The sequence below is a fragment of the Coturnix japonica genome, chromosome 4, assembly GCF_001577835.2.
Source record: "Coturnix japonica isolate 7356 chromosome 4, Coturnix japonica 2.1, whole genome shotgun sequence".
NCBI lineage: Eukaryota > Metazoa > Chordata > Aves > Galliformes > Phasianidae > Coturnix > Coturnix japonica.
Window position 1 is genome coordinate 44,935,833 of NC_029519.1, and position 24,686 is coordinate 44,960,518.

The 24,686-nt window shown below is 42.0% G+C and overlaps 1 protein-coding gene and 1 long non-coding RNA gene across 22 annotated transcripts in view; one reads left to right on the forward strand and one right to left on the reverse strand.

Moving 5' to 3' along the window:
- The window catches only part of SLC4A4 (solute carrier family 4 member 4), a 216,657-nt gene extending 209,457 nt beyond the window's left edge, over window positions 1–7,200 (forward strand). For all 7 annotated transcript variants that reach the window (XM_015861476.2, XM_015861475.2, XM_015861477.2 and 4 more), the window contains 3 exons: window positions 1,764–1,860; window positions 4,404–4,483; window positions 5,301–7,200. In XM_015861476.2, the coding sequence (XP_015716962.1) occupies window positions 1,764–1,860; window positions 4,404–4,447 (141 nt within the window). In that variant the 3' untranslated portion in view covers window positions 4,448–4,483; window positions 5,301–7,200. The remainder of the gene's footprint in view (window positions 1–1,763; window positions 1,861–4,403; window positions 4,484–5,300) is intronic.
- The window catches only part of LOC107313360, a 43,399-nt gene extending 19,640 nt beyond the window's left edge, over window positions 1–23,759 (reverse strand). Inside the window, exons 1-6 of one of the 15 annotated variants that reach the window (XR_001554953.2) lie at window positions 23,634–23,757; window positions 22,476–22,613; window positions 18,915–19,006; window positions 17,116–17,242; window positions 14,505–14,603; window positions 5,275–12,626 (exon numbers count right to left, since the gene is read on the reverse strand). This is a non-coding gene — a long non-coding RNA (uncharacterized LOC107313360). Of the gene's footprint in view, window positions 1–5,274; window positions 13,005–14,504; window positions 14,604–17,115; window positions 22,614–23,633 lie in introns of all 15 variants that reach the window. The other 14 variants (XR_001554957.2, XR_004307222.1, XR_004307219.1 and 11 more) reach the window with 14 other exon arrangements.
- Window positions 23,760–24,686: the final 927 nt, after the last annotated feature.

The following is a 24,686-nucleotide window of genomic DNA, read 5'->3' on the forward strand; positions in this document are numbered from 1 at the left end:
TCACTGGGGATTTGCTAGCAGTCAGGGACAACAAGAAAGGAACTGCAAAGAAAGTTTTTCAGCAACTTCTACAACTTGGTTTTAGCAAGTAAAAATTACAGCCACTAACTGATGGATTTGCCCAAGCTTGTGCATAGTGGAAAGTTGAATTTTGTCTCAGATTTGATGTCCAAAATGCACGACCCAAGAAGGGCCAGCCAATGTTTAAAAATATACCAGGATGTTATAATTCAGTTTAAGAGCCAGAAGCGATGTGTGATGGCCTCTACTCTCTTTAGGGCACTTTAGCCAACCACAGGCATTTTCTCTATCTCTTTGCTCATTTCACATGGTCAAGTTTAAAGCAGAAGGAGGAGCATCAGCGCTCCCATTCCACAGATCTTTTATTTCTTAGCACCAGAGCAGTACTAATGTTGGATGGATTACTCAACTCTTTGCTAGTTTACAACATAGCTCTAAATGGCTGGGAATTCTGGTATGACCTTATTGCCTCCATGTCTTTTTAAAATGTATTTGAGCTATTCTTTTATATAGCTTTGTAAAAAATAACTAACGCACACACATATGCACACGTCTGAGGGAGCATTTTGCTAGTGGAGTACACATGGTATTGCACTGGGTGTCTGTAACATTTAAAACTAAAAAACAAAACAGAAAATGAAAAAGAAAACCCAGGGAAAGAGATTTTCTGGCTTCTGTAGTGTTTTCCTACTCTGGCTTTTAGGTCTGACTCCCCCCAGTGCAGTGTTATACTTCATGCAGTGTCTAGTTCTCTCCAGGAACAAAGATATATTAACATTTCTGGCATGTATCACCTGGCATCTATCACCTTAATTCCTTTGCCAACTCAAGCAGTGTCAGCCTTTCTTTGATCACGTTAAACTGTTTTATAAAAAATAAAAAAATTAAATGCCAAGTAATTCAGTACCTCCTAAGCACAAGCAAGTGGGTTATTACTGGAACTAGTGGGGCATAATCATCAAACTCCAGGGGACTCAGTGGTTACAGTGTGCTGATAATTTGAGCAAAAGCTTGCTGACTTCAGCAGAGAGCTAACATGGGGAAAGGCTTGCTAATGTATAGCTTTTCTCTGCACTCATAACTCTTCTTGAACAGTCTGCTGTATCTCCTGTGTGGTGGGATTACATCAGTTCTTAAAAGGACCCTGGATTTGATGAAATATCTTATTGCAAACAGAGGAGCAATTGGGACTGGCTTTATTTAAGTAGTAAATAAAGAGTTGAAGCAATGGAAGTTAAAAATTATCTGCCATATTGTCTCTTGACACTCTTCCTTGTAAAGCAGTTTGGAAGAAGAAAAAAAACATAGAGGTCCTGCTACAATTAGCAGAAATCAGAATGGGATAAAACATTTAGTGACATTTCTTAGAAGGCAGTGCCCTGTCATTTCTGCCAACAAATGAGTGCTTAATCCACTTTTATTTCCTGCAGCCAATCCTGTGCTGACTCAGATGGCATCTCACAAACTGGTAGCATAGGAACCGGTGGAGAGAGGAAAAGATAACGCTTAGATAAGATTATTCTTTCAGTCTGCTTTACTTCCCTAGTGTGAAGAAAGAGGGAAAGTGAGGTGCAAGAGGGATCCAGTTAAAAATCAGGAGGCTGCCAGCTGGGCTACAGGATTCCTTTTTACCTGTTTTTTTTTTTCCCTACAGAAATGATGTGAAGGATGATATTAATTTATGGGTGACAATAAGAGAGCAGTGAAAATTTTCTAAGACCTTTTACGCGTTTCTTTCACAGTCTGACTGCCCCTACTCAGAAAAAGTCCCAAGTATTAAAATACCAATGGACATCATGGAGCAGGAACCTTTCCTAAGTGATAGCAAACCTGCTGACAGTGAGTAGAACTAACTCTTGCATGCCTGCGTGACTCTGACGTGCAGTACAATATCTATATATAAATTAATATTTTTTAGAGCTTTTCTATTATTTCAGAAGTGTGGTGTTTTTGTTTGTTTTTAATTTCCAGGTCTCTGATTTACGACAGTATTTGGCTTTGTTTTTATATGTTCTTTTTTTCTTCCCAAAATCCATGTTATTTCTTTTGGTGCCTCCAGCTTAACTGCTTTTGTCCAGCTATGTTTCTTGATAACTTCCTTTCTCCTCCACTCTGTAACTTCCCCATCCACTCAGTCCATTTCTGACCTTTGCCATTTTGTGTTAAATTTGCTGATGGTTTGCATTTATTTTCCCTGAGTCTATTGCTCTGGATTTGCAGCACATCTAAACTGCATCTCTGGCCTGTTTATTTCCTTAGGTTCCAAGCAGTTGCAAAACTCAGCACTTTAAAAGAATAATTAAGCATGTCATTGATTCCCACTGTGCATTAAGCTGACAAGGCAGCCATTTGACCATTAACATCATTTGACCATTAACACATTTCCCTTCTTAGGTGACTTGCTTTTGTGCTATTGTGTCTTTTCATTTCTTAGGTTAATATCATGGAATCAAGGAGTTGTAGGCTTTGGAAGTGACCTCTAGAGATCATCTAGTCTAACCTCCCTACAATAGCATGTCCCCTTACAGTAGGTTGCACAAAAAACACCCAGGAGAGTACTAGATGCAATACTGGTGCCTGGGGAACGCTGCTAGCTAGAGGTCTTCAACTAGTCTATGCCTTTATTTCACTTTCACTTCTCATATTGTAGCCTTTTAAGAGAGGACAACTGACATGAGCTTTTTTGCCTTTGCAGCGACTTCTGTCAATGTTATGAGCAATGGTTTCAGTCTTAAGATAAATACGCTGATTTGTCACAAGATGGGAGCAAAGAAGCACAAATGATAACAGCAGATCACCACTGCTGCATTACTGGTGATAAGATTTCTAGGAATAAGACCAGAAACACTGAACTTCAGATTCCTTAAGTAGGATCTGTGTTTAGGAGCTGGTCCCTAACCATCTTGGCCTTTGGTGGCATTTGGTAACCCTAAGCATTGCATTGTGTTTTTAGATAAATGAACACTTAAGAGATTAACATTCTAAAACAAAGCCAAAGACAATTACTTTACTATTTGTATGCTCTCAGTGCATCAACCTTGAACCCAACAGTTCCTCTTAGTTTTTCTATGAAAATGCCCTGATATGCTTAAAGCAAGTTCATCCTAAATGTTGTTGCACAGGGTCTTATGATTGGGTACAGTGTTCTCAGCATCATCAGGGCTGAAATAATTAGGGAAATGGTAATACTTCTGCCACAAACCTGTTTGTTGGAATGCCCTTTCAGACAACAAAGATGCCCATGGGACAAGCAGCAGTTTGTTTGCGTCCAGTATTATCATTCTGAAATCGATTTGTCAGCTTTTATTTAGAAACAATTAAAAAAAAAGACCAACAAAAAACTAAACAAACAAGCTCTTGTACTGGAAAAAGTATCTGGAATCCACCAACACCACGGTCTCACCCTACTCACCCTAGAATGTAACAGTGCTCTGAGACTCAAAGTGTATTACTAATAATACTAATAGCATTCAGTACTTGAGCATACTGTGCATGTTCAGAGTGCTTGACAAACAATTCACCCTTCAACCTCTAAAGCAGAGAAGTGGATTCCAGCTGTTTCTTGATCCAAACACAGAATTCATTTTTTACTCTTTAGCTTCCCTTCAGCAATAGCAAGAATAGGATTATTATTAAAAAAGAGTACATTTCACCACGCTGGTCAGGAAATGAATGTGGTTACAGGCAACAAGCCACCTGTTTTTGCACAAGGAGTTTGGATGCTACAGTGAGGAACACAGGGTAACTAAAGTAGTAAATGGAAGGTAAGTATCAAGATGTAAAGGTGCTGAAAGAGGCCACGAACAGAGTAATTTTTCTGACGTGGAATTTGGGTATTTCCCAACTAGGCAATGTGTGCCTAAATTCCTGATTGAGGGATTCCCAGCCCCTCTTTGCCAGGCATCAGATGCAGAAATGCTCCCGGGCTGAGACCAGCTTTGCAGTGTCTCATGGCTTCCCTCTGGGAAGCATATTTGAGCTGGAGACCCTTTGCCAGGCTGCGGTGAAGGCCTGGTGGGCACAAAGTGAGTTTTCCTGTAGGCTGTTTCTTGGAGCAGCTAATCTGCCTCTTGTGTGGCAGCTGGGTGACTGCTCGTGGCTCTACAACTGCGTATGCAGTTGTGTGTCTGCATGCGCAAAGGCATGCAGCAGAATGCAGCTCACACGGCAGTCCCTGCAAATGAATCACAGTTGTTTTGGCAGTTCAGGTTTGTTATCTTGGAGGAGACAACTTTATTATTTTCATTTACAAGCTGTGAAATTCATACAGCAGGAAGTCAGCAGTTAAAAACACAGCTAAACACATGAGAGTTTGCTGGGATTATGAAAATATCAATGCTGCATGCAATGACAAATAAGATCTTTTCTCTCCTCCCTGACAGAAGAAAAATCACCAACATTCCTTGAACGCCATACGTCGTGCTGATAAAATTCCTTTCCTTCGGTCACACACTATGCCAAGGTAAGTACTTGTAAAATGCAATTTGTATGTGCCACAGTGTACTGAAATTCTACAAGGCAAATTTCCTGTCTGCCTAAAGGAAACTCTTAGAAAACACCTTGAAAGAATTCCTAACGTGCAGTTGTTGCATCCTAACTTCGTTCCCAGCATGGCCTTACAGTGTGGAGAGAGTGAGGAGCTTGCATAAGTACTCAGCTGGCCTCAGTTAAACTGTACTGATGCCTGTTTGGAGTCCAAGCCAGCAAAAAGTTGTGGAACAACTGGGAAAAGTCTAGAAAAACATGTCTACAGGAGAAAAAATTAAATGACTTAAAAATATATAAACTTGTACAGGCAGTTAGTTGTACATACTGGGTATGTGGAGCTTCTCAGTTAACAAAATCAGTAGGCTTACTCCCTGACCTGAGCAGTGTTTGGACCAATTAGTTACAATAATATGACATGATGCACAGGCCTATCAGTAAGTTATGGTACCAAAGAGGGCTTTATATTGCCAGTGCCCATCTCTGTTACTTATTTGGTACCTGTAAGCTGCCATTTTCAGAAAGCTGTGTTGTACTGGTGTGTGCTGGAACACTTGGTGCTGGGAGTTGAGCCTTTTTCCCATTTCTAGATGTGACACCGTGCTGTGCCCAGTAAATACCACTGTTTTGTTCATAAATAGTTTTTTCTTGGAGTTGTACAGTTTTAAAGGATCTGATCCCTCAGAAAATGTACTGTTCAGAATTCAGCCGAGTGCTGCAGAGTGCATTAAGCATTACTAAAATACATGACATTATACACACACTTACCTACCCTGCCTTCTTTTTCTTCGCAGCCCTCCACGAACTCCAGTAAAAGTTGTGCCTCAAATTAGAATAGAACTTGAGCCTGAAGACAATGGTTATTTCTGGAGGAGCAAGGGAACAGAAACTACTTTGTAACTTGTCTGTCTGTTAAGTCTTATATGGAATTTATTTTGTCACTAGCCAAATATTACAATGCTCTCTGCTCCCCACCCGCAAAGGTAAACGAGACATTCTGCGCTCCCCGCTCTGCCCTTATCCCCCCTGCGGATTTCCTCTTATTTATCCTCAGCCAATTTTTCCACTTTGACCAAGACTCATTTTTGCCTTCTCTGTTGCTTAGACATGCACGCATCTCATTTTCAAGCAGAGGGCAGAAGTATTAAGGATATAATATAATACTTTTGTGAAATGTCAGAGGAACTGGCATTACTTTAGTTGTGAATCAGTGTTTGTTTGTTTGTTTGTTGTCTGGCAGAACAAAACTGACCTCCAGGCTAATTCAATGTCTTTATTACACTGCTCTAAGATGCTGGAAAGTGCTGCTAATACTAACTTGCTCTTAAAGCCTGTACTTGTAGTAACACAGGAAGGAAAGCTGAAAGGTACTTCACTCCCAGCACAGACAAACTATTGCCATCGTTGTAGCATGTGTTTTCAAACGTCCCTTTCCTATGCAATTTTTTTTAAAGAAACACTTTAATGGACTTAATCCGTCAGGTACATTGAAGAGTGTTATTTTCCTACATTATTTTGTTTAAATTATGGGGGCCTAACCTATGACTTCTTCTTTTTTTTTTTTTGACAATTTTTTTTAACCTTTTTTTTAATTACTGTAAAGACAAATGAATTTTTTCCTGCAGCAGGAAACGTATAGTTTGGAGTAGTTCTACCTCTTATTTCTAGATGCCAGGCTTTCTGTAAAGATGTATTGTACCATATCTCATGTGATTTTTACAAAAAAGAGAAAAAAAAAACACAACAAAAAACCTACACAATCTCCAGGACGTGGCATAGGGCTGGATCAGTTTTATTAACACCTTCTGCTCTAAAGCTTCTGTTTTACTTAGGGTTATTTTATTTGTTACGAATGATCTAACTTCACTATGAAGGAGATGGGATATGACTTAAATCTCTCGTGATCTAGGAAGGGTCTTAAGTGTACTGTTGGTAAGTGAAATACTGACCGGTTAACAGTGTCAGTGGACAGATGCTGATTGTATTCATTTTGTTGATTTCCTATGCAGTATTGTTAGAATTTGTCCATGTGAAACATCTGTGTGTGCACGTGTGTGTATGTGTGCAAGTGGAAACACCCTGCGTGTGGTTGAGACACAAGATCCAGATCCTCCTTGAGAACTGACAGTGCCCAGGCACTGCTTTCTGTCACTTGCAGAATTTACTCTTACACCTTGACTGCTCGGCGCTCCGCCAGATAAACCAAACCTTCCATACATGATGATGTATCGGTAGCAAATCAGCTAGGCACAGTAACACAGGTCTTTGGTTTTAAACCCAGCAAGCATCACCTTGTGACACGTTATTTTCTCTGCAGTGGGTACACATTTATTCCAAGTGTGAGGATTACATATGACATGCTGCAAAGGTTTCACTTTAAAAATGAAGCTCCCTGCAGTGAAGCATACAGGGGCTGAAGCAGCTGTGAGAGCAGCTCACGGGGGGGGGAAACAGTCCTTAATAAGCCCCCAGTGCTGGGCATTAAAAACACTCTTGCAGAAACTGCTTTGTAATGCTTAATACATGGCTTTGTTTCATTCTCTTTCCCTAAAGTAGCAAAGATACTGAATAGGAAGGTAGAGCTTCATGGCTTCCACACTTGCTGTGAAGAAACCAAAGTCCATGTTGATTAAGGAAATAGGATTTCATCACGGTGCTGGGAGACCTTATATGCCAAATTCTAGCACCCACAAACAAGTAATAACCACATCAACAATCAGAGCTGCAAACCAGAACTCTTTTCCCCAGATACTGGTTCTGGTTAAAAGATGCAGTTATATGGACTGTAATATTATTATTGTTTTTTATGTTTTTTTTATTACTATTTGCACAATCTTGTGTTAGTGCTCATTGCTGCACAAAGATGATTGAGTTGCAGAGGAACTGGCACAGCACACACACATGCACACACACGTACATTCCCCAGCTGGTTACCAAGGAATCCCAATTCCTGCTTACCTAACATTTTTGTTTACTGTGAGGAAGCAGTGCACAAGGAAGGGAGAGCTTTGCTCTTTCTTTGCTGCCCCTGAGATATCAGCATCCCCTAAATGCAGCCCAAACCGGTTTCACAAAGGGTGAGGAGCCATCTGAAGGCAGCCAGAAAAGCAGCCACTGCGTGATCCCTTCTGCTGCCTGCTAGGATTAGCTGGAGAACAGAGAACCTGGGAAGTGCAATCCTAATGTGTAGAAAACTGTTTTAATTCCTTGGTGAAAGTAAGTCACAGACTACCAAAGGGGAAACAGATTCAAATATCATCATGTACGCAGTACATGTGAGCTCTTATGTTTTGCCCAGACACTTTATTTGTAGAAATCCAAATAAGGAAAGATCAGCGTAGATTAATATAGAGAAAAAGATTTCCTTAAGAGAGCACTGACAAAAGAACCCTCCCCCTGCCCACAGTATGCTCAGAACGCAGCATACTGCACACATGCATATACGCACACACACAAACATCCTTTCATCTGCTCTTACCTGGTGATTTGTCTTCACAAAAATGAGGTCTTCCACTTTTGAACCGCATTAAATGTACTTGAACTGTATTGACTGCTGATCTACATCTGTCTCTTTTTTATTTCTTATGTTAACAGGCGAGCTGTTGTACAGAGGGCAGCGTTTTTTAAAGGCTGGGACAAAGATTTCTGTAGTTTTCCATGTCAAAAACAACTCTGGATGGAGACAGGAGCTGGAAATCTTTTATTTCCCGCTTCCTGACAACAGCCCTTTGTGGGAGGTTGTCTGTCCTATTTTGTTTCCTTTAACAAAATTAAACAAAGACAGGGAGCAAGAGCTCTGCTGGCACCAAGAGATGGAAGGCAGCGGAAAAGCAGCTGCCTAATAGCATCTGATGGGCTGATGTCACCACAAGGTGAGTTTCACTGCACTTTTGTAGGCCTTGTGACAATAAAACTAATTTTGGTTCAGAATTGGACATTTGGTGAGAAAAGGCAGAGGAAGCACTTCTGGCTTCTGAAATCAGAAGAGTCCATAAAAAAATCACACAAAAAAGAACCTCCCCAAACAGTTTATCTTAGAAGTCCTACAAAAATAGGCACCTACTGAGGGCAGAAATGCTGCTGTCACCCAGAGAAAACAAGCCAACTGCAGATGACTTTGTCCCAGACCCATGAAAATGGTGACTGTCTGCCTCTGTAGCCACTACTTATTTGTCGTCAAGGTTGACATATATTTGTATGCATTACTTTTTGGTTGTTTTTTTTTTTTCCTTGGAATCAATACGCACTTTCAGATACTTTTATTGTTTTTAATTCTCTTAAGTCTGTATTTGCTTTGGAGGAAAGAATAAAGAATTAACGTAAAATGAAGCGGATCAAGATGGTGGAACAAAACCGACAAAAGCAGAAAACATTTCAATATGTTAAATTTTTTTCCACTAATATAAAACATGAAATTCCTTATAACATAGTATTTTACAGTTTTATGAAGCTTTCTATTGTGACTTTTATGGAATCAAAAGATGAAGATGATGAGATATTTTAGCATTTATATTTTTCAAAATTAAATGTATACTGAAAATAAAGTAACTTTATGCATTTATTGGAGCGTTGTGTGGTTTGGTTTTGTTTTGGTTTTTATGTATTCCGTTTGGTTTGACCGAATGAAGATTCCTGGATCACTGCTGTCATTGTTACCATTGCTAAGGCCAAATGTCTGGCAGGTCTCTGGGTGGAGAGGACATTCAGAAAGGTCCCGTCTCATGTAGAGAAGCACAGGACCAGCCTTTATAGACCCAGAGAGATTTGGGATATGTGGCTCTGTAATCGCATATACTTTATAGAGTCTTAGCTTTTTGAAATTTGCACTTACCCAGCTGAGCATTCTAGGCAGGAGTCAGCCCAGTGTTCCTGTTAGGAAAATGGGGAAGAACTGCATGCACTCTAGGTAGTAATAAAAAGGAAAACGGCTACAAATGCCAGCCCAATACAAGTTGTTGTGGTTTTTTTTCCCTTGTGTGTGTGTGTGTGTGTGTGGGGAGGTGTCCTTCCTTACTAGGAGGTACATGCAGGGCATGGTCAGCAAGGTGCTGATGGAGGTAGAGCTCTCTGCTTAAGGCCAGTTAGGGATGCAGAAAAAGCTGTATATTGCACTCAATGTTACATGAAACTGAATAGAAACTGTCATTAGGAAAGAGGACTGTAAACAGGTCCAGTAACAGGGATGTGCCCTCTCACATCCCAAACCCAGCTATCGCAGTCACTGATGGTGTCAGGGGCTCCTTTCCAGGTACTGAGGCATCTCCTGTTTCTTCCCCTTGCCAAGCAACTACATAAAGCCTGCTAAAAATACCACTTGTTCCTTTTATAGAAAACAGCTTGCACAGGTTCACTTTATGTAATGGCTTTGGGCTAAAGCAGCTTACAGTGCACTGCTCACGTGTTGCTGGGACATGTATACTGCAGGGATGCTGTTGGTCTGCCAGGAAAGAACTATAGGTGTAGAGAGCACAAATTACCCCATTGGTTAAACTTTAAATAAACATGTCAGTGGTAGTCCTACCCCAATCCCTTTTGTGTCCCGGTTTCTTCTCACAGCATTACCAGCACGGCCACTCTCCTGCAGTGCCCCAATGGGGCTGCTTCTGTCTCACCATTGTCTTGGCCCAGGCAGCTGACACGGCTGGGAGAGTACAGAATTATTCCGCTTAGTTTTAGTAAAGCAGATGGAGTGTTAGAATTGCAATGACTGGTTTGGCAAGTCTTATGTCACACACTGAACAGTGGAAATGGTAAAGAAACATCAAATTTGGTTCCCTCTCTGGACGAGGAGGCACCTGAAGTAAGCAGCCATTTCAATGGTTTGAAACAGTAAAGCAGCACTGACTTCTATATAAATTTCTGCCACAAAAAGAGGTGCTGCCCTTAAAACACAAATATATGTGTGCTTTAAGCTACACTCATAGGTAAGGAACACCTCATTTACACAACGATGATGCTTAAATGAACTGCAAGTCTCTTTCTGCTGCTGCTGTAACATATCTGGCAGTCTTGGTCCAGACAGCAACCAGGCTTTTTGCTTTCCACAAACTGGGACCAAAAGCTGTGCACTGCCCAGAGTTCTTCTAATTCAGTCACTATGGAAAGCGCTCTGTGAACATACCCCAGTTCAGGCACTTCAGGACTCTGGCACAGCCAGCTGCTTCCTGTGCAGGGAATTATTGCCCAGGGAAATGATTTACTTGCTCCTGAACTCCCTGTGTGGGGACAGGGTGGCTTTGAGCTGATCTCCTCCTCCAAAAAATGTCTCCACCTCTTGCCAGCCTGCCAGAAGTTGTGGATGAGCCCTTCTTTGCATGGGGTTTGTAGACAAACTGCACAAAGCAAAATATTCGCCGCTCCTTTTAGGCAAGCACTGCACACAATACATAAAAAGAATAAAAATTAGAAGGAATTGTGAGCCCAGTTATTTGCTGTTTTTTCACTTGGAGCCAGTGACACTACAGCAAGGACGCAGTTGGCCTGAGCAGCAAATTCCAGCTTTAAGTACTAGAAAAATTAGTCATTAGCAAAGCAAAAAGCCAAGCAGGCGGAAAAGTTACCTTGTGTCCTCTGCTGCATGTGATGGGTCATCATGGCACCAAGGGAGCTAGAAAGGAGACTCAAAATGAGGTAATAAAGGGTGCTGGGGGAGGGAGAAGCCCCAGGAGGTGAGGCTTGTGCAGTATCAAGCTGGGTACTACCACTGCTGGGGCTCCCTAGGCCACCTCATGCCCTGGAATTGTTGACTACACATTCACCTCCCTACATGTCCTATCCACAAGAGATGCTCTTGTAGCTGCTGTACAACACAATCTCTCCATGTTTGTACAACAAAAAAACCAACAACCAAACACCCCAACTCAAAGCAGAAAATGAAAGTGTTTTCTGCTCTCTTTGGCAAAAGGTTGAGCACTAATATCTCAGGGGTGTTCTGCAGGCCAAGTAAATCCTCTCCGCTTGCATAAACCCTGATAAGTCATTTAAGAGCAAGCTGCCAGCAGGCCCAGTGGTGTTACTGGATGTCCTGACCATCCCATGGTTTCTCAGAAGTCAACTGGTTTTACTAAGGAAGCTTTTTTGCCTTTTTTTTTTTTTTTTTTTTTTTCTGCTTCTTTTAATAGAAATGATTCTTCTTTCTCTTTTCCCCTTAAAAGCCTGAGCCAGGCTTGGCCCTGGTCTCAAAGCACTCACTGCTTGCCTTGCTCCACTTAAAGGGAAGAGGCTGCCTGGAGGCAGTGAAGTTCCTCTGATGGCCCCTGTGTAAGCAGTGATGGCTGCAGTGGCTTTGAGAGTGAGGTCGCCTTGTGCAAGGCCAGTGCCTCCCAGGAGCCCTTCTCAGGCACCCTGCAGCAGGCCTAGGATACAGCCTGTGGCTCATGGGGGCCGCTGCATGCAAAGGTTTTGTTTTCCTCAGGTGGTGCAGGGATTTGGGGCTTCCCTGATATTTATTTATTTCCTGATAAATGTTTTTTACCAGGCAGCCAGTCTCCTGGGGGCTGTGACATGTTCCTTGGGAGATGGCTCAGACATTGTTGCTGATGTGGTGCAACCTGTTGTTCCTCTATCAAAAGAAAAACAACCAACAAACTGGTAGATGAAGTTCCCCATGTAACTGTGACCAGCTTCACTACATAGAGAACAGTACATAACTAATTAACCTGGAAAAACTTGGCAATAACACAGGGCTGGACAGGAGACTCTGCTGCAAGAAGAACACTGACCAGTGCAAGAAACTTCTCAGCATCTAAATACTGCAGTTCAGCATCTTTGCCAACATCAGTGCTGTCACTGTGGGCACATGAACACAGTAATAAGGACATTAAAGCAGCCTCGGGTAGGTGAGGCTCTTTCTCACCTGTTAGGCTGGCAAATGTGGGCAGAGCATAAAGATCTGGTGATAGGATTAGCTGATGTAATTTCCCACTTGGATCAGCATCTCAAAGTATCTGGTGTCAGAGGTGGAGGTGTTCTACCCAATAGCTCCTGCTGTACCTGTTGTCCTGGGCAAGGTGTTGAGGCTGGCAGCTGTGTAGCACTTGGGGTATCTTGAGGAGACCAGATCATGTGTCAGGGTCATGTGCATTCCTCCTGCTGGAGAAGTTACCTGAGCTCTTCTTTATCTGGTGGGAGAGATTATGCCACTTAATTAAAACGTTTCCACTTATCACATGGATCTCAATTACAGCCTGCACGAGGCACACCTATATGGCTTACAAATAGCTACTGGAATTTCTTTTGAGGCAGGGCCAAGCCCCAGCCCAGGTCTTTGTTTTGGGAGCAAGAATTGTGCCTGACAGGCTAATGCTGAAAAAGCTGCTTTCTTGCAAAACTCTACAGAGTGAACTGAGACTGTGGTGGGGATCCTCAGGATTTTGCAGGCTGTGTGTATAGAGTTGTGGCACATTAGGGACCAGCTTACTTTTAGAAACAATGGTGTGGGGCTGGAGACTGCTGCTCTGTGCTGAGCAAATCAGGATTTGGATCCATTTGTTGCAAACCTGATGGGAGAAATGATTTTAAGAGAAATGGGTGCTTTATCACATTTCAAAAGAGGAAGGAAGATGTCACAAATGAGCAGGAAAGGTCTCCTGGGGGCACAGAAGGATTGTGGCTCTGTCCTGAAGTTGGGAAAGTCAGCAGGAGTTTGCAATGGGACACAGACTCTGTGAGATGCAAAATGGTGTTTTGTGTTCACCTCTACTGCTGTCATGAGTCAGCTTGTTGCTGGCTTTGTGCAGCTGAGGACGCTTTTCCTTCTCCATTCATCTCGTTGGAAAAAGTGTTACCAGCTCTGGCAAAGCACTGTTTGGCTCCTGGATGAATGTTCAGGGAAGGTCCTGAGAGGTATTTCAGATAATTGGTCCATTTCTAAAATGAAATTCTTAATAATGGATGCAACCTCTCTAATGGCTTTCCACAATCACTTGCCTAATTAGTCCTCAGGGAGGAATATGTAGCAGAATTAGCCTTTTCCATACATAATTAAAGCTAATGGAAGCCCAAACACCAATGCAAATAAACGTGCTCTGTAAATAAATACAGAGGGCAGAGCACAAGTGTTCTCCAACAAAGCCTTGTGCCAGAGTGGGCAGCGTTTTCTCACATGTATTTCAGTGGCAAAATATGGCAGCTTGTTTGCTGAACAAGCACGGATGCACTGAGAAGTCTGGTTTTGTGGGTTTGTTTTTCCAGATCATAGAATCATAGAATTACTCAGGTTGAAAAAGACCTTGAACATCATCAATTCCAACCACAGCCTAACCATAGTACCCTAACTCTAACAACCCTCTGCTAAATCATATCCCTGAGTACCACATCCAAACGGCTCTTAAACACATCCAGGGATGGCAATTCAACCACCTCCCTGGGGAGCCTATTCCAGTACAGACAGAAATTCTCATTTGAGTCTGAATTCTGAATTTAGTACCATTCACCAGCAAAGCAGTCCTGGTTCCCCTGAATGCACTTTCTGTATGAATGAAAACACACCAAACTTAGGTGAGTTTCTGCAGGTAAACAGTACAGAAAGTCTTCAAGTTTGAGAAAATAAAGGCCAAAATACCACACTGGCCACTGTGCTGAAGAACATACAGAAATGAGGATTCTCAAGGTCCCAGAAGGTAGCCAGGAGTGATTTTTAAACCTTGCCTTCCCCCCAGGGCTTATCAGGATGTCCCTGTGATACCATCAGTACAACCTTGTGGGATTCATCAGCCTCATAACCACTGCTGGTCACATGGAATATCTTCTGGCTCAGGAGGTGGGTAGAATGGGTATGTTTTCTGGAGAGAACAGCAAACATCTAAATGTAACCGCTCTCTTTGGTTTAACCTCCTAATTACTCACAGGACTTCAGAAGTTCCCATGAGCCAAAAAGATGTAACGTCACAGCAGGAAACGATACAGGTAATACCAACACCAAAAACACTTTGTTCATGTACAAAGTAAATCCCCTGCCAATAGTTTTGTGGTACAAAAGATCACTCATGCAACCTCACCCAGAGAGACTATGAAGTCGGCTCTTTGTTCTCCGCCAGTTTGCTGAGGAGTTCATAATTCCCTCGGCATATTCTAGTGTGCGCTTCTCACCCTCAGAGCTGCAATGATAATAAGCATCAATCATTATTCTTTTTAATCTATCAATCAGCACGTTTCCTTGAAACAGGCAGAAGACACGTAATTTGCTTACTGTATCTTATTTCCTCAGTTTTTTTTTTTTTTCTTGGAAACACAGAAGGTTGCTCTAATCTTCCCTAGTCTTCCCTAGAGCTTTGATGATCTCAGAATTCAGCTTCCATCACCTAGTGCAATGTTATCCTACTAAAGCCATGCACAGCCACATGCAGGCTACATATGGCACAGCAGAGCCTGCTGTGTGGCTGCCCCCTGCTCTGCATCATCAGGGCAGCAGCTCTGCCTCTCTCATCTCCCCCAGCCATCACTCACAACAACCACACAGTAATGTCCAATCTGCACTGCCTGGGCTGAAAGCAGGACACAGAGAAGGCACAGTGGCACATCACATGCTTGCCCTCCCCAGAGCAGACCATCAAGTCTCTGGGGAAAGCAGCTTCATGCACAGCCCAGAGTGACCCCGAACCACTTATTAGTTCTTGTCCTTGTAAATATACAATCTCCTCTGAGATTAAGAGGATGCAAGTTGTACCAATGCTAATAGCTGTACTTTGTCACTGCAAACCTGATCCTTGAAGAGAGATCACTCCTCATGATCAGCCACCAAATGCTTTTCATTTAATTGATTTTACAGAACTTTCCTCACCCATAAATAGCACTCAGCAAGCAGAGGATACTGAGCAAAGAATGAAGACTTTGTTGTCATTTAATTTATTTCCTCACCACTTAATACCTCTCCCCAAATCTAGCATTTCAACACCCCCTTCAGAATGGGCAAGCCAGCCAGAGCAGTGTTTACTCTCTGGTTTCACAGCTCCTGAATCAAGATCAAAGGTAGCACCATGGTCATAGTTTCCACAGTCCGAAGCTTGACCCAGTTGAAAAGTTTGTCAAGCATGTGAAAGACTCCTCTGAGTTCTGCCACCTGGAATACGGCATCAAAATGTTTTCTCAAATCCAGCCAAAACCATGAATACAGGAGTGATGGATTCATTCTATCATCTTATGCTAAAACTGCAAATACAGGCTGTCTATCAAGATGAATTGTTTTTTCAGGTACTTGTCTTCAGCTCAAACACTGGAAGCAAACATTTTGTTATCATCTCCTCTAGGTTAGGAAATATCACAGATTGTCCTTTTTAGTGCCAGCCACTTGAAACTTAGACATCAAGGCAGAATTTAGCACACAGGCAACTCACTCAAGTAGTCAGCAGAAGGCAATGCTGCAGTCTGAGCAGTGTAGGTGAAACGACACTAAGATTTCTGAAAAAGGCATAGAATCATGGAATCACCATGGTTGGAAAAGACCTAAAAGATCATCCAGTCCAACCGTTCACCTGTTACCAACAGCTTCCACTAAACCATATCCTTCAATACAACATCCAATCGTTCCTTGAACACTCCCAGGGTCGGTGACTCCACCACCTCCCTGGGCAGTTCATTCCAATGCCTGACTACCCTTTCTGAGAAGTAATACTTCCTAATGTCCAGCCTAATTCTCCCCTGCTGCAGCTTGAAACCATTCCCCCTAGTCAGCTCAGTAACTGTATGTTTCAGGGCTGAATCCTCAACTGGGAATGAAGCAGTGTAGTTGTTTTCATGCCAACAGAGTTAGCTGGAATGTTCACAGGTTTCACAAGCTGGAAAATACTTGTTTGGCCAACTTGAAATGCACAAGGCTCTATTTTCACATTGTGCTTGCTAAGGTAGCTGTGGTATTTATAGATATGATCCCTAAATGATAATTTTATATAAATAGCATTGAAGGGCCAAGCAATTATGAAGGCTCAACATCATGGGCTCAGGCACTGTTTACTTCTTGGCAGCATGTAAAGAGGCTCTTGACACCTTTACTCCCCAGGTCAGTATGATGGTCTACACATCCTAAAAACCTTGGTTAACCTGAAACTGTACCAAGCAATTATAGGCAATGCACCTCCAACACACATCAAGTTCTTCACTGAAACTAAGAGATAACTAAGAGAGAACATTCTCATAGTTTTAATTCAGTTTCACTGGCCTGTCCCACAGTGATGGCATTAAATTAATTTGTCTTATTTACTGAGTCACTACCTATAGAAAAACTCTTCAGAGAATTAGGTTCCCCTCTGAATAGCCCATTTTGATACCCACCTTTACCATTTCATCAACAAGCAAGCCCAAATTAAGGCAAAAAGATTTACTCATAAAACTTCTCTAGTTGCTGTATCATGAACATAGTGTCCTGATTTCCCTTTTCTCAGAAGAGCAGAAAAGGTATTCCAGTGCTCTCAGCTATTTCAATGAATTTCCTTTTTTTTTTTTTTTTTATACTGTAGGCAAGCCTACAAGTTGTTATTATGATGGATGTGGATTTCTCTGTATAAATAAAATGCACTTGGCCTCACAGTTTTCCAGGTGTGAGAGCAGGCAGCGTTAGCTTTAGTCACACGACTCAAAGCTGTCCAGCTTTTACTCTACAAAAGTTTTACATACCAAATGAGGACGCCATATGTGCAGTAATAGTCTCAGAGTGATTCTGAATCTTCATACTTCTGCACGAACCCAAGATGTAACATCAGAATGAGACAAATATTTGGTACTGACATTAAGAAACCAGGCCCTGGAAATAACAAACAAATACAGCATTTATGATTTTCTAATTAGCCTTTGCCAATTAACCTGGCTTTCTCAAGAGAGAGGCAAAGGCATTTGCACAAAGACGGCTAACAGTATCCCCTTTCTCTCTGCTGACATCATCACGTCCAAGTTTAGAAGAGTAAAAAAAACCCTGAGGATTAAAAAGGCAAAGCCACATACTAAACAAATACGACACCTTTTACCTTACAGATAAGGGTCTTAGGTGATGCGCAGGTTAACTGAACTGTTCGGTATCTCCTCTCACGCTGACTGTGGGACACCTAAAATGGTGAATCAGAATCTTGCTTGCCCATCTTTCTCACACTTAGTGGGAAACTTCTTGTCTGGGCAGGACTACAAGGAAAATGCACTTGTTTCAGGTAGAGGATATGAGTTTAATGCTGTTGTTCTTGCTTTCTTTCTGAGCAGCAAATAACTTCTCTTTGCTTCAAGGAAAACTGAAGTGAAGGAGCAACAAAAGTTACTTAGCCCTTCCATCAGCCAATAGAAACTCAAATAATGAAAAAGTAGTCTCTTTCCTCATCTGTGTACATCTGGGAGTGGAAGAATGAGCAGGAAAATAACAAGAGCAGAGGATGAAGCATTGCAGCAGGAAGAAGGACTGAAATCAAATGCTCTATCAGAAAAAAAAGGAGGGAAAGAGTGAAGAATTTAAAGGACTGGTAGATAAGCACTTCAAATTATTTTCTACTCATGTGTAGATTTCTTAGGCAAACAATTACCAGAGATGAGGACATATCTGAACAGGTCCCCACACCATGCTATTCATAATGCCTCAAAGATGAGTGTTTTGCTGGATTGAAAGAATTAATTTGTGGAATCTTTTTATGTTGACCTGAGCACATCTTCTCATGAAGGACATGGGCATGCGAGAGCGTGTGCTCACAGAGATGTACTTGATGAAATCTGCAAGAGCGCCTGAATGTTCAAACTTGCTTCCCATAGTGGGTTGAATATAGTGTGAATTTGGTGCCTGTTCAAGCAGGCAGCTGCTGGGCTGAGTCTCTAGATGGAGCTGAGACTCTGCTTCTCATAACAGCAGAAGTACTAGATGGCGTTCTGCCAGCAGCTGGCCAGTGAAATGCTGAAATGCTGCTTGAAGGGATCTTTTCCATGTTTCTCAGATTTTATGGCTTTTTTTTTAATAGCTTGTTATTCCACTGGAAGTCTTGTTTATGCAGGCATTATTTACTTAGGTTAACCGCTCTATCTAAAGGAAACTCTTCTGTTTTATAAAGACTTCAGAGGATTTGAAATGTGTTTGGTTTAAATAAACAACCAAATAAACAAAAAAAATACACCCTTTCCTACACAACTTTGATGAAAACAGAGCTGTCAGCACGCTTCAAGAGGATATGTTGTCCTTTCAGCTCAGATACATGCATGAGGTGCATGTCTGTAATGCACTAACGCAATTTACAATTGGTCTTCAGCACCAATTGTATGACCATCTCCTTTTCACTCTCGTCCTCTTTTGCTAATATCAGCTATGTGTCTGCCAGTCTGTCTGGTTCCGGCAGAGATGTTAATTTCTGATTTCAGCATTTCAGATTTTCAACAAAATTTCAGTCCTCTTGAATGCATAACCCCAAAGAGAAAGCGGTAAGCCTATTTTACACAAGCTGAAAACTCACTTGGAAAGATGAGCAAGTAGGTCTTCAATATTTTGTGATGAAGAACCACTGTGTGGGGACTTTCATGTGAAGGAAACAAAGCAAATAACCATCTGAAAAAAAAAACATGCAAAGAAGTCCAGTATCTGGCACCAAGGGACTTCCTCTCCTCTTTCTTCATATATTCCTTGCGCTTAAACTACTTTGGCTACTCGCAGTTGGTCACAGTGACAATATTTTCTCTCTGTGAAAAGTGCTCATGTTAAACTGAAGGCTCAAGAGATTTCTCACCACCTTTAAACATCCTATTCCACTTTAGCATATCTAAGTAGTCTGGCCCTTGCACTATTTTTCCCTTGTGAAGCCAGTTCAATGCCCCACTGAAGGCTAGACTTGAGCCTGTTAAACATTAACTTGTACTGCAATAAACGACTGGAAAATGTTTCAGGAATTCCCATTGGCTGGAAGAAAAAGGCATGTAGGTTGAGGTTAGTGTGGCAACAGCTCTACTTTAGCCAACAGTCGCTGTGCTTGCAGGTACAGGCTGCAGTAACCCATGTGAAGGCCTGCAGCTGCTTCCATCCTGAAGCCATTTGCTGTGACCCTTTTATTTTCATTTTTGTTGCCGTTCTGGCTGTGTGACAGTGGCCTTGCAATCAGGACAATGCCCAAAGCCACGTGGAAAGTGCATGAGTGAAAAGAGTACGATACAACTCTCCAACACTAACAGTAAGCCATGACCAGCTGCATGGTTTGGCATCAGAAAAGTCTGAAGTATTTTAACAGGACCTGGTATCTTCTGAAAGGCTTATCTATCTTAAGAGCTGCTTTTGCTGTGTCGGACGTTTTGTCTCACTGGTAAGATTCCTTCTGAGATCACTGAATGGATCATTATGATCCACTGTGCTCCTTACTTGTGAATAAAGAAAACAGAACATTTTCCTGCCACACTTACTTACCTAATATCTTAACACCTTACAACTGTAGGCCGGTTGCCAAAGAATTCGTAACACTTGACATTAAAAAGTCAGTAAAATAATCTGCTCTAGAGTCTCATGGGATAATGCTAGTAATCGTGCTGCCTTCTGTCTTAAAATGGGTTTCTTCCCACAGGTACTGCCCTGTCACATAAGTACTTCTTTTTAACACTTCTGATGTATGCCCCACAGCTGCAAACCCAGCATCCTACAAATGACAGAGGTATCCAATACAAGTAGCATATGATCCATCTCAACTCTGTTCCATTTTGGGCTGTGTTCATACAATCAGCTGATGACCAGCTGAAAAGGACAGCTTTGAAATTCACTTGAATGGTTTCTTGTGACTCAGCAGAAGTGCAGACATGTGAAATAAGAGGAGTCGTCCAAGCCTGAACAGAAAAAATTAGGTTTCATGGGTGAGATGCCCAGAAGGCCTCAGCAAAGCACAGGAGATCTCAGTGATGGCTCAAAGGGCACAGCTGACAGGTACCGATTCGACACACTTTTCCTGCTCAAAGCCTTCTCTCTCTTCTCTGGAGCTTGTTTCTCCCAGTACCTGTGCTGAGCTGTCAGTGCAGGCCTCCTTATGGAGCCTCTTTGGGGAGCAGTCAGCCCACCGTCAGTGAGTAAGAGCTGCTCTGTGGTATTAGGGCAATTAGACACCCACCAGGACTGCACTGACTCTGCAGGGTCTACTGTTTTGTTGCTAAAATAGGAAAAAGGCATTCCAAGGTTTTGGGTTTTTTGTTTTTAACATGGCAGTGCGGCTTCAGGAAATACAGTGAATGACAGATGCTGGAGACGGGAAGTGAAGTTGTTTCCATGTTTCTAAAGGATAAGAAATCTCTGATGAAGTACGCACAGGACAATATCCCACAACTAAGCTTGTGTTAATGATGTAACGGATTTGACAATTGTGGACATAGGTATGAGAGACAATGGTTTTCCTGTGCCTCTGCACTGCCATTGCTCAGCCAGTAACAAGTGTGTACAAGACCACATGGATGTACATGGGCAGCCTTTTCTCAGGAAAAAAAGGAGGCGTATCTCTTTTCTTAGTTCCCTCCAGTAGACAGGGATTTTCATTTTCACTCAGGCTACAGATTTCTCCACTGTTAAGGATCTCATTTTCAGTTGTTCAAGAGTATAAGGCCACTTCACAACTTCAGAACACCATGTTTTAAACCAGGCGTTTTGCTGTAAATCGTGTAGCTCCTCTCTGACTTTGTTGTTTTCTGAGCATCTCTCCTTTATTCACGTTGCATGCTGGTCCTTCCTCATGCTGTACAGCTGGGATTAGCATACTTGTTTGTTTGTCCTTCAATGAAACTCTTGTCTCATATCTTCTCTATTTAACCAGGAGGCACCTGATACTTGTTAAAATACTTGTAACAACTTTTTTCTGAGAATATTAGTTCAAGAATCCTATCGCTGCTTGTAATAAATAAACTTCTGAATGAAAACACTTGTGTAAAATAAAGAAAATAAAATGGTGATATGATTCTCATTAAGTCAGCATTGTTTTTGCCCTCTATTTTCTTTTCAAACAAATTTACTCGTACGAAGTGCAGAAACAGTAATAACAACAATATGTTTTCCTCCTTGGAGAGATTTAGTAGCAGTTGAAAGCACCAGAGATTATTTTAATGGAGTTGATTCAAATATGAATGAAAACCTCTACTTAGAGCAGGAGCAATTTTGTATCATGTTGCCAAATCTATAGGTAAAAATAGGCAAAGGCCTGATTTTATTGAACTACAGTATTCAATGAAGATGGAGGCAAGACATCAACTCCTGCGTGAGCAAAAGAAATTCTTCACAATAGGCATGTATTACCATACCATACTGAAGGGGAATATTTTATATTTGTGAATCAAATGCCTGCTTGTTGACTGGTGTCCCAGCAGCCACCACTACAGCCATCTGAGAGAATATAATGATTTCATTCTATGGTGGGATTAGAAACATCTTGTGCCTCATTTCCTCACTGTGGAGATATACATCCCTGAAGCTGGAGGGGTCACCTCCAAACACTTGGCTTCTGCACTGCATCCAGTGGGTCAGCATAACCTTTCTAGGCTCAGCACAGAATAAAGTGATGACAGCTTAATCTTGTCACATTTAGGAACATCCCATTTACCACAATGAGTGGTGGGGGTTTTTATTGTTTGTTTGGTTTTTTGTTTTGTTTTTTGGGTTTTTTTTGGTAATGTCATGCTGACCCAGAACATCTGATTTTCTGTTTGTTGCAGTATTTTGTAATTACAACACATTAGTATGGTCTTTGATCCAGCACTGACACCTTTGCCTTCCCACTCTGTTCGCCACTGGCACTTCCCCCAGACTTTTATATTATTACTTAAAACATACACACATACATATGTATGTATATAAAAATAATGGGGAGAGACAGGTAAGCATCGTGCTTCCGCATGAAGGAGAAAAGCCTCATGGTTAGGGAGTTTCTGGCTTTACCACAACCCATTTATTGTGCAGCCAACTTTGCTAGATGATACATTAAAGGAAATGGCTCAGCTTTCACTTCCATGGAAATGCAGAAGGGTCCCTGCACTGCAGCTTAAGGAGAAGGAATTTCACCTACTTGTTTTTACTCAGGGACAATTAGGTAGGGATACCTCCAGGGAGAGCTCAGAAAGATCTCTGGTGCTGCTGAAGTCTGCCACTTCTTATTTTGAAGCCTTCTTTTGAGTTTTAAACAGAAAAGGCCGAAGGGAGATTACTACAAAACAAAACAAGAGGACCCAGCAGATGTCAGAGAATTGCTTCAAGGTCACTGGGAGGAAATGAACAGCCTGACTTTTATGTCTAGATGGGTACTTTCTGTTGGGGACTGATGAAGTGTTGTGAGCTTTCAGTCTCTGTAATTTGAGGCTATTAGGATCCATGTACGGTATTTTTTAAGGTGAGTTCACACTGAGAGACCAAAGGTTCCCTGGAAACATGAGTTTTGTTACTGGCAAAGTTTTATCTTCCTGGAACGGCAGACAGTGCCCCTGCTCTTTGCAAGGACTGTTTGATATGCATTTGGATTCTGACGTAAACTTTCCCTTCCAGCCAAAGCTCATCAATAAAAGATGCGTGACTATGTCAGTTCGCACCCTGTGAAGGTCACCACTTACAGTACCTGGTGCAAAAGTAGGGACTGACATTGGTTTTCCTCACTTTAATTCCTCATGCCATAATACTGTGTCACTTTGCAACAGTAAAGAATTACTGTAGGATCTGACTCTGCTGTATCCACAAGGAATAAAAAAGCAAAGAAAAATCTCTACCACAACCACCCTTTCAGCTAATGCCTTGGGACAGAAAGGCATCTAATCCAGATTTTAACTATGAAAATATAAAAGGCATTTGGAAAACCTTCACTTGCTCAGAAATAAATGCTAGTTCTCCTTAAAATTAACAACAGGTGGTGGTGTTTTTTTCCTAGGCAACAATACTACAAACAAGATTAATATATAGAAATGTATTTTGGATATGAAACACTGCACAGAGCTTAGTCACTACAATTAAAACCATGCTATTTACTTCTTAGGCTATTTACTTTTCCAGTCAGAATAAAGAGGCAGGCAGGTGCTGCAGCAAGGATAAGGTAATAAGGAGATGAAATTTCCCACTTGCAAAGGTACCTAAAATAAACTGGTTTCAGCTGCTGTGCTGGTAGGACTCTCATGAGATGCCAAAGAGGCTGGAGGGATCTCGACTAGATGGTATTTACAAAGCCCAAATATGAACATACCTTGGCAACACCTGGGATTGCTCTGGGGGTCACACTGTGATGTCCACTCCTACAGCTCTGCTTTGAGCCCTGTGGTGGCTCCAGGACAGCAAATGTAGTGGCTTTTCTACAAATAAATTAGAAGAGAAAAGTGATTTTGCTTGGGAAAGCAATGGGGTAAAGCCTTTCTGGCATAACTTTGCTCTCTCACCCCTTGCTGCATGGGGAAACACACTCCATGGCACTGGAGACAAGGCAGACTGGGGTCACCATGGCATGGGATGGTCATGCCAAACAGAAATGTCCATTTTCAAACACCATAAAAGAAGTGTTGACCTCACACTGGGTTAGTGTTGGTCCTGAATGACACTATAGGTCAGTATGAAAGGATGGTTTTGCTTCTTAAATGGCATCTGTGCAGCACTAAAAAAAAAAAGCAATAATATTTCCCAACCCCAAAAACACTTTCCCACAAACTGTCCACAAATACAGGGCACAGAAAGGTGGCTTCGGTCCATGAGGTAACATGACTGAAATTGTGGGCGAGAGGACAAAATGTGACTTATGACCACCATCCCATTCATCCCCACCTTTGGATAGCCCCTGACCCAAAACAGTATCTGCTGGCCAACACAAAGTGTTGCCATCACAAGGGCAGGCACTGGTGCTCCTTGCAGAGACTCTCCTGTCCCATAGATCTGTCCCACAGCAGCTCCTTCACCCTGCTCCTTGTGGTGTGAGCTGGGATGGTGCCTGGCCTCATGAAGAAGACACAGGACTGAGAAGAGGTAAGCAGAGCTCATGTGATGTCTGGCAAAGTTGGACACTTAAGGCTGTGTTTAAAACCTTTAAAATTAGTATTTGAAAGAAGACCCATCACCTACTGTCAAAATCCCTTTGGGGCACCAAAAATGAGGGGCTGTTTAGTGATAGATTTACTTGTCAGAATCTCCATAGCAGGCAGGGTATAGTAAGCTGGAGCTGAAAAGAATGGGACAATGCCTTCTTAACTCACTTCAGTAAAGGTTTGTGGAAGGATGTGCATGCAGCAGAAGAGAATAATCTTCACGTATG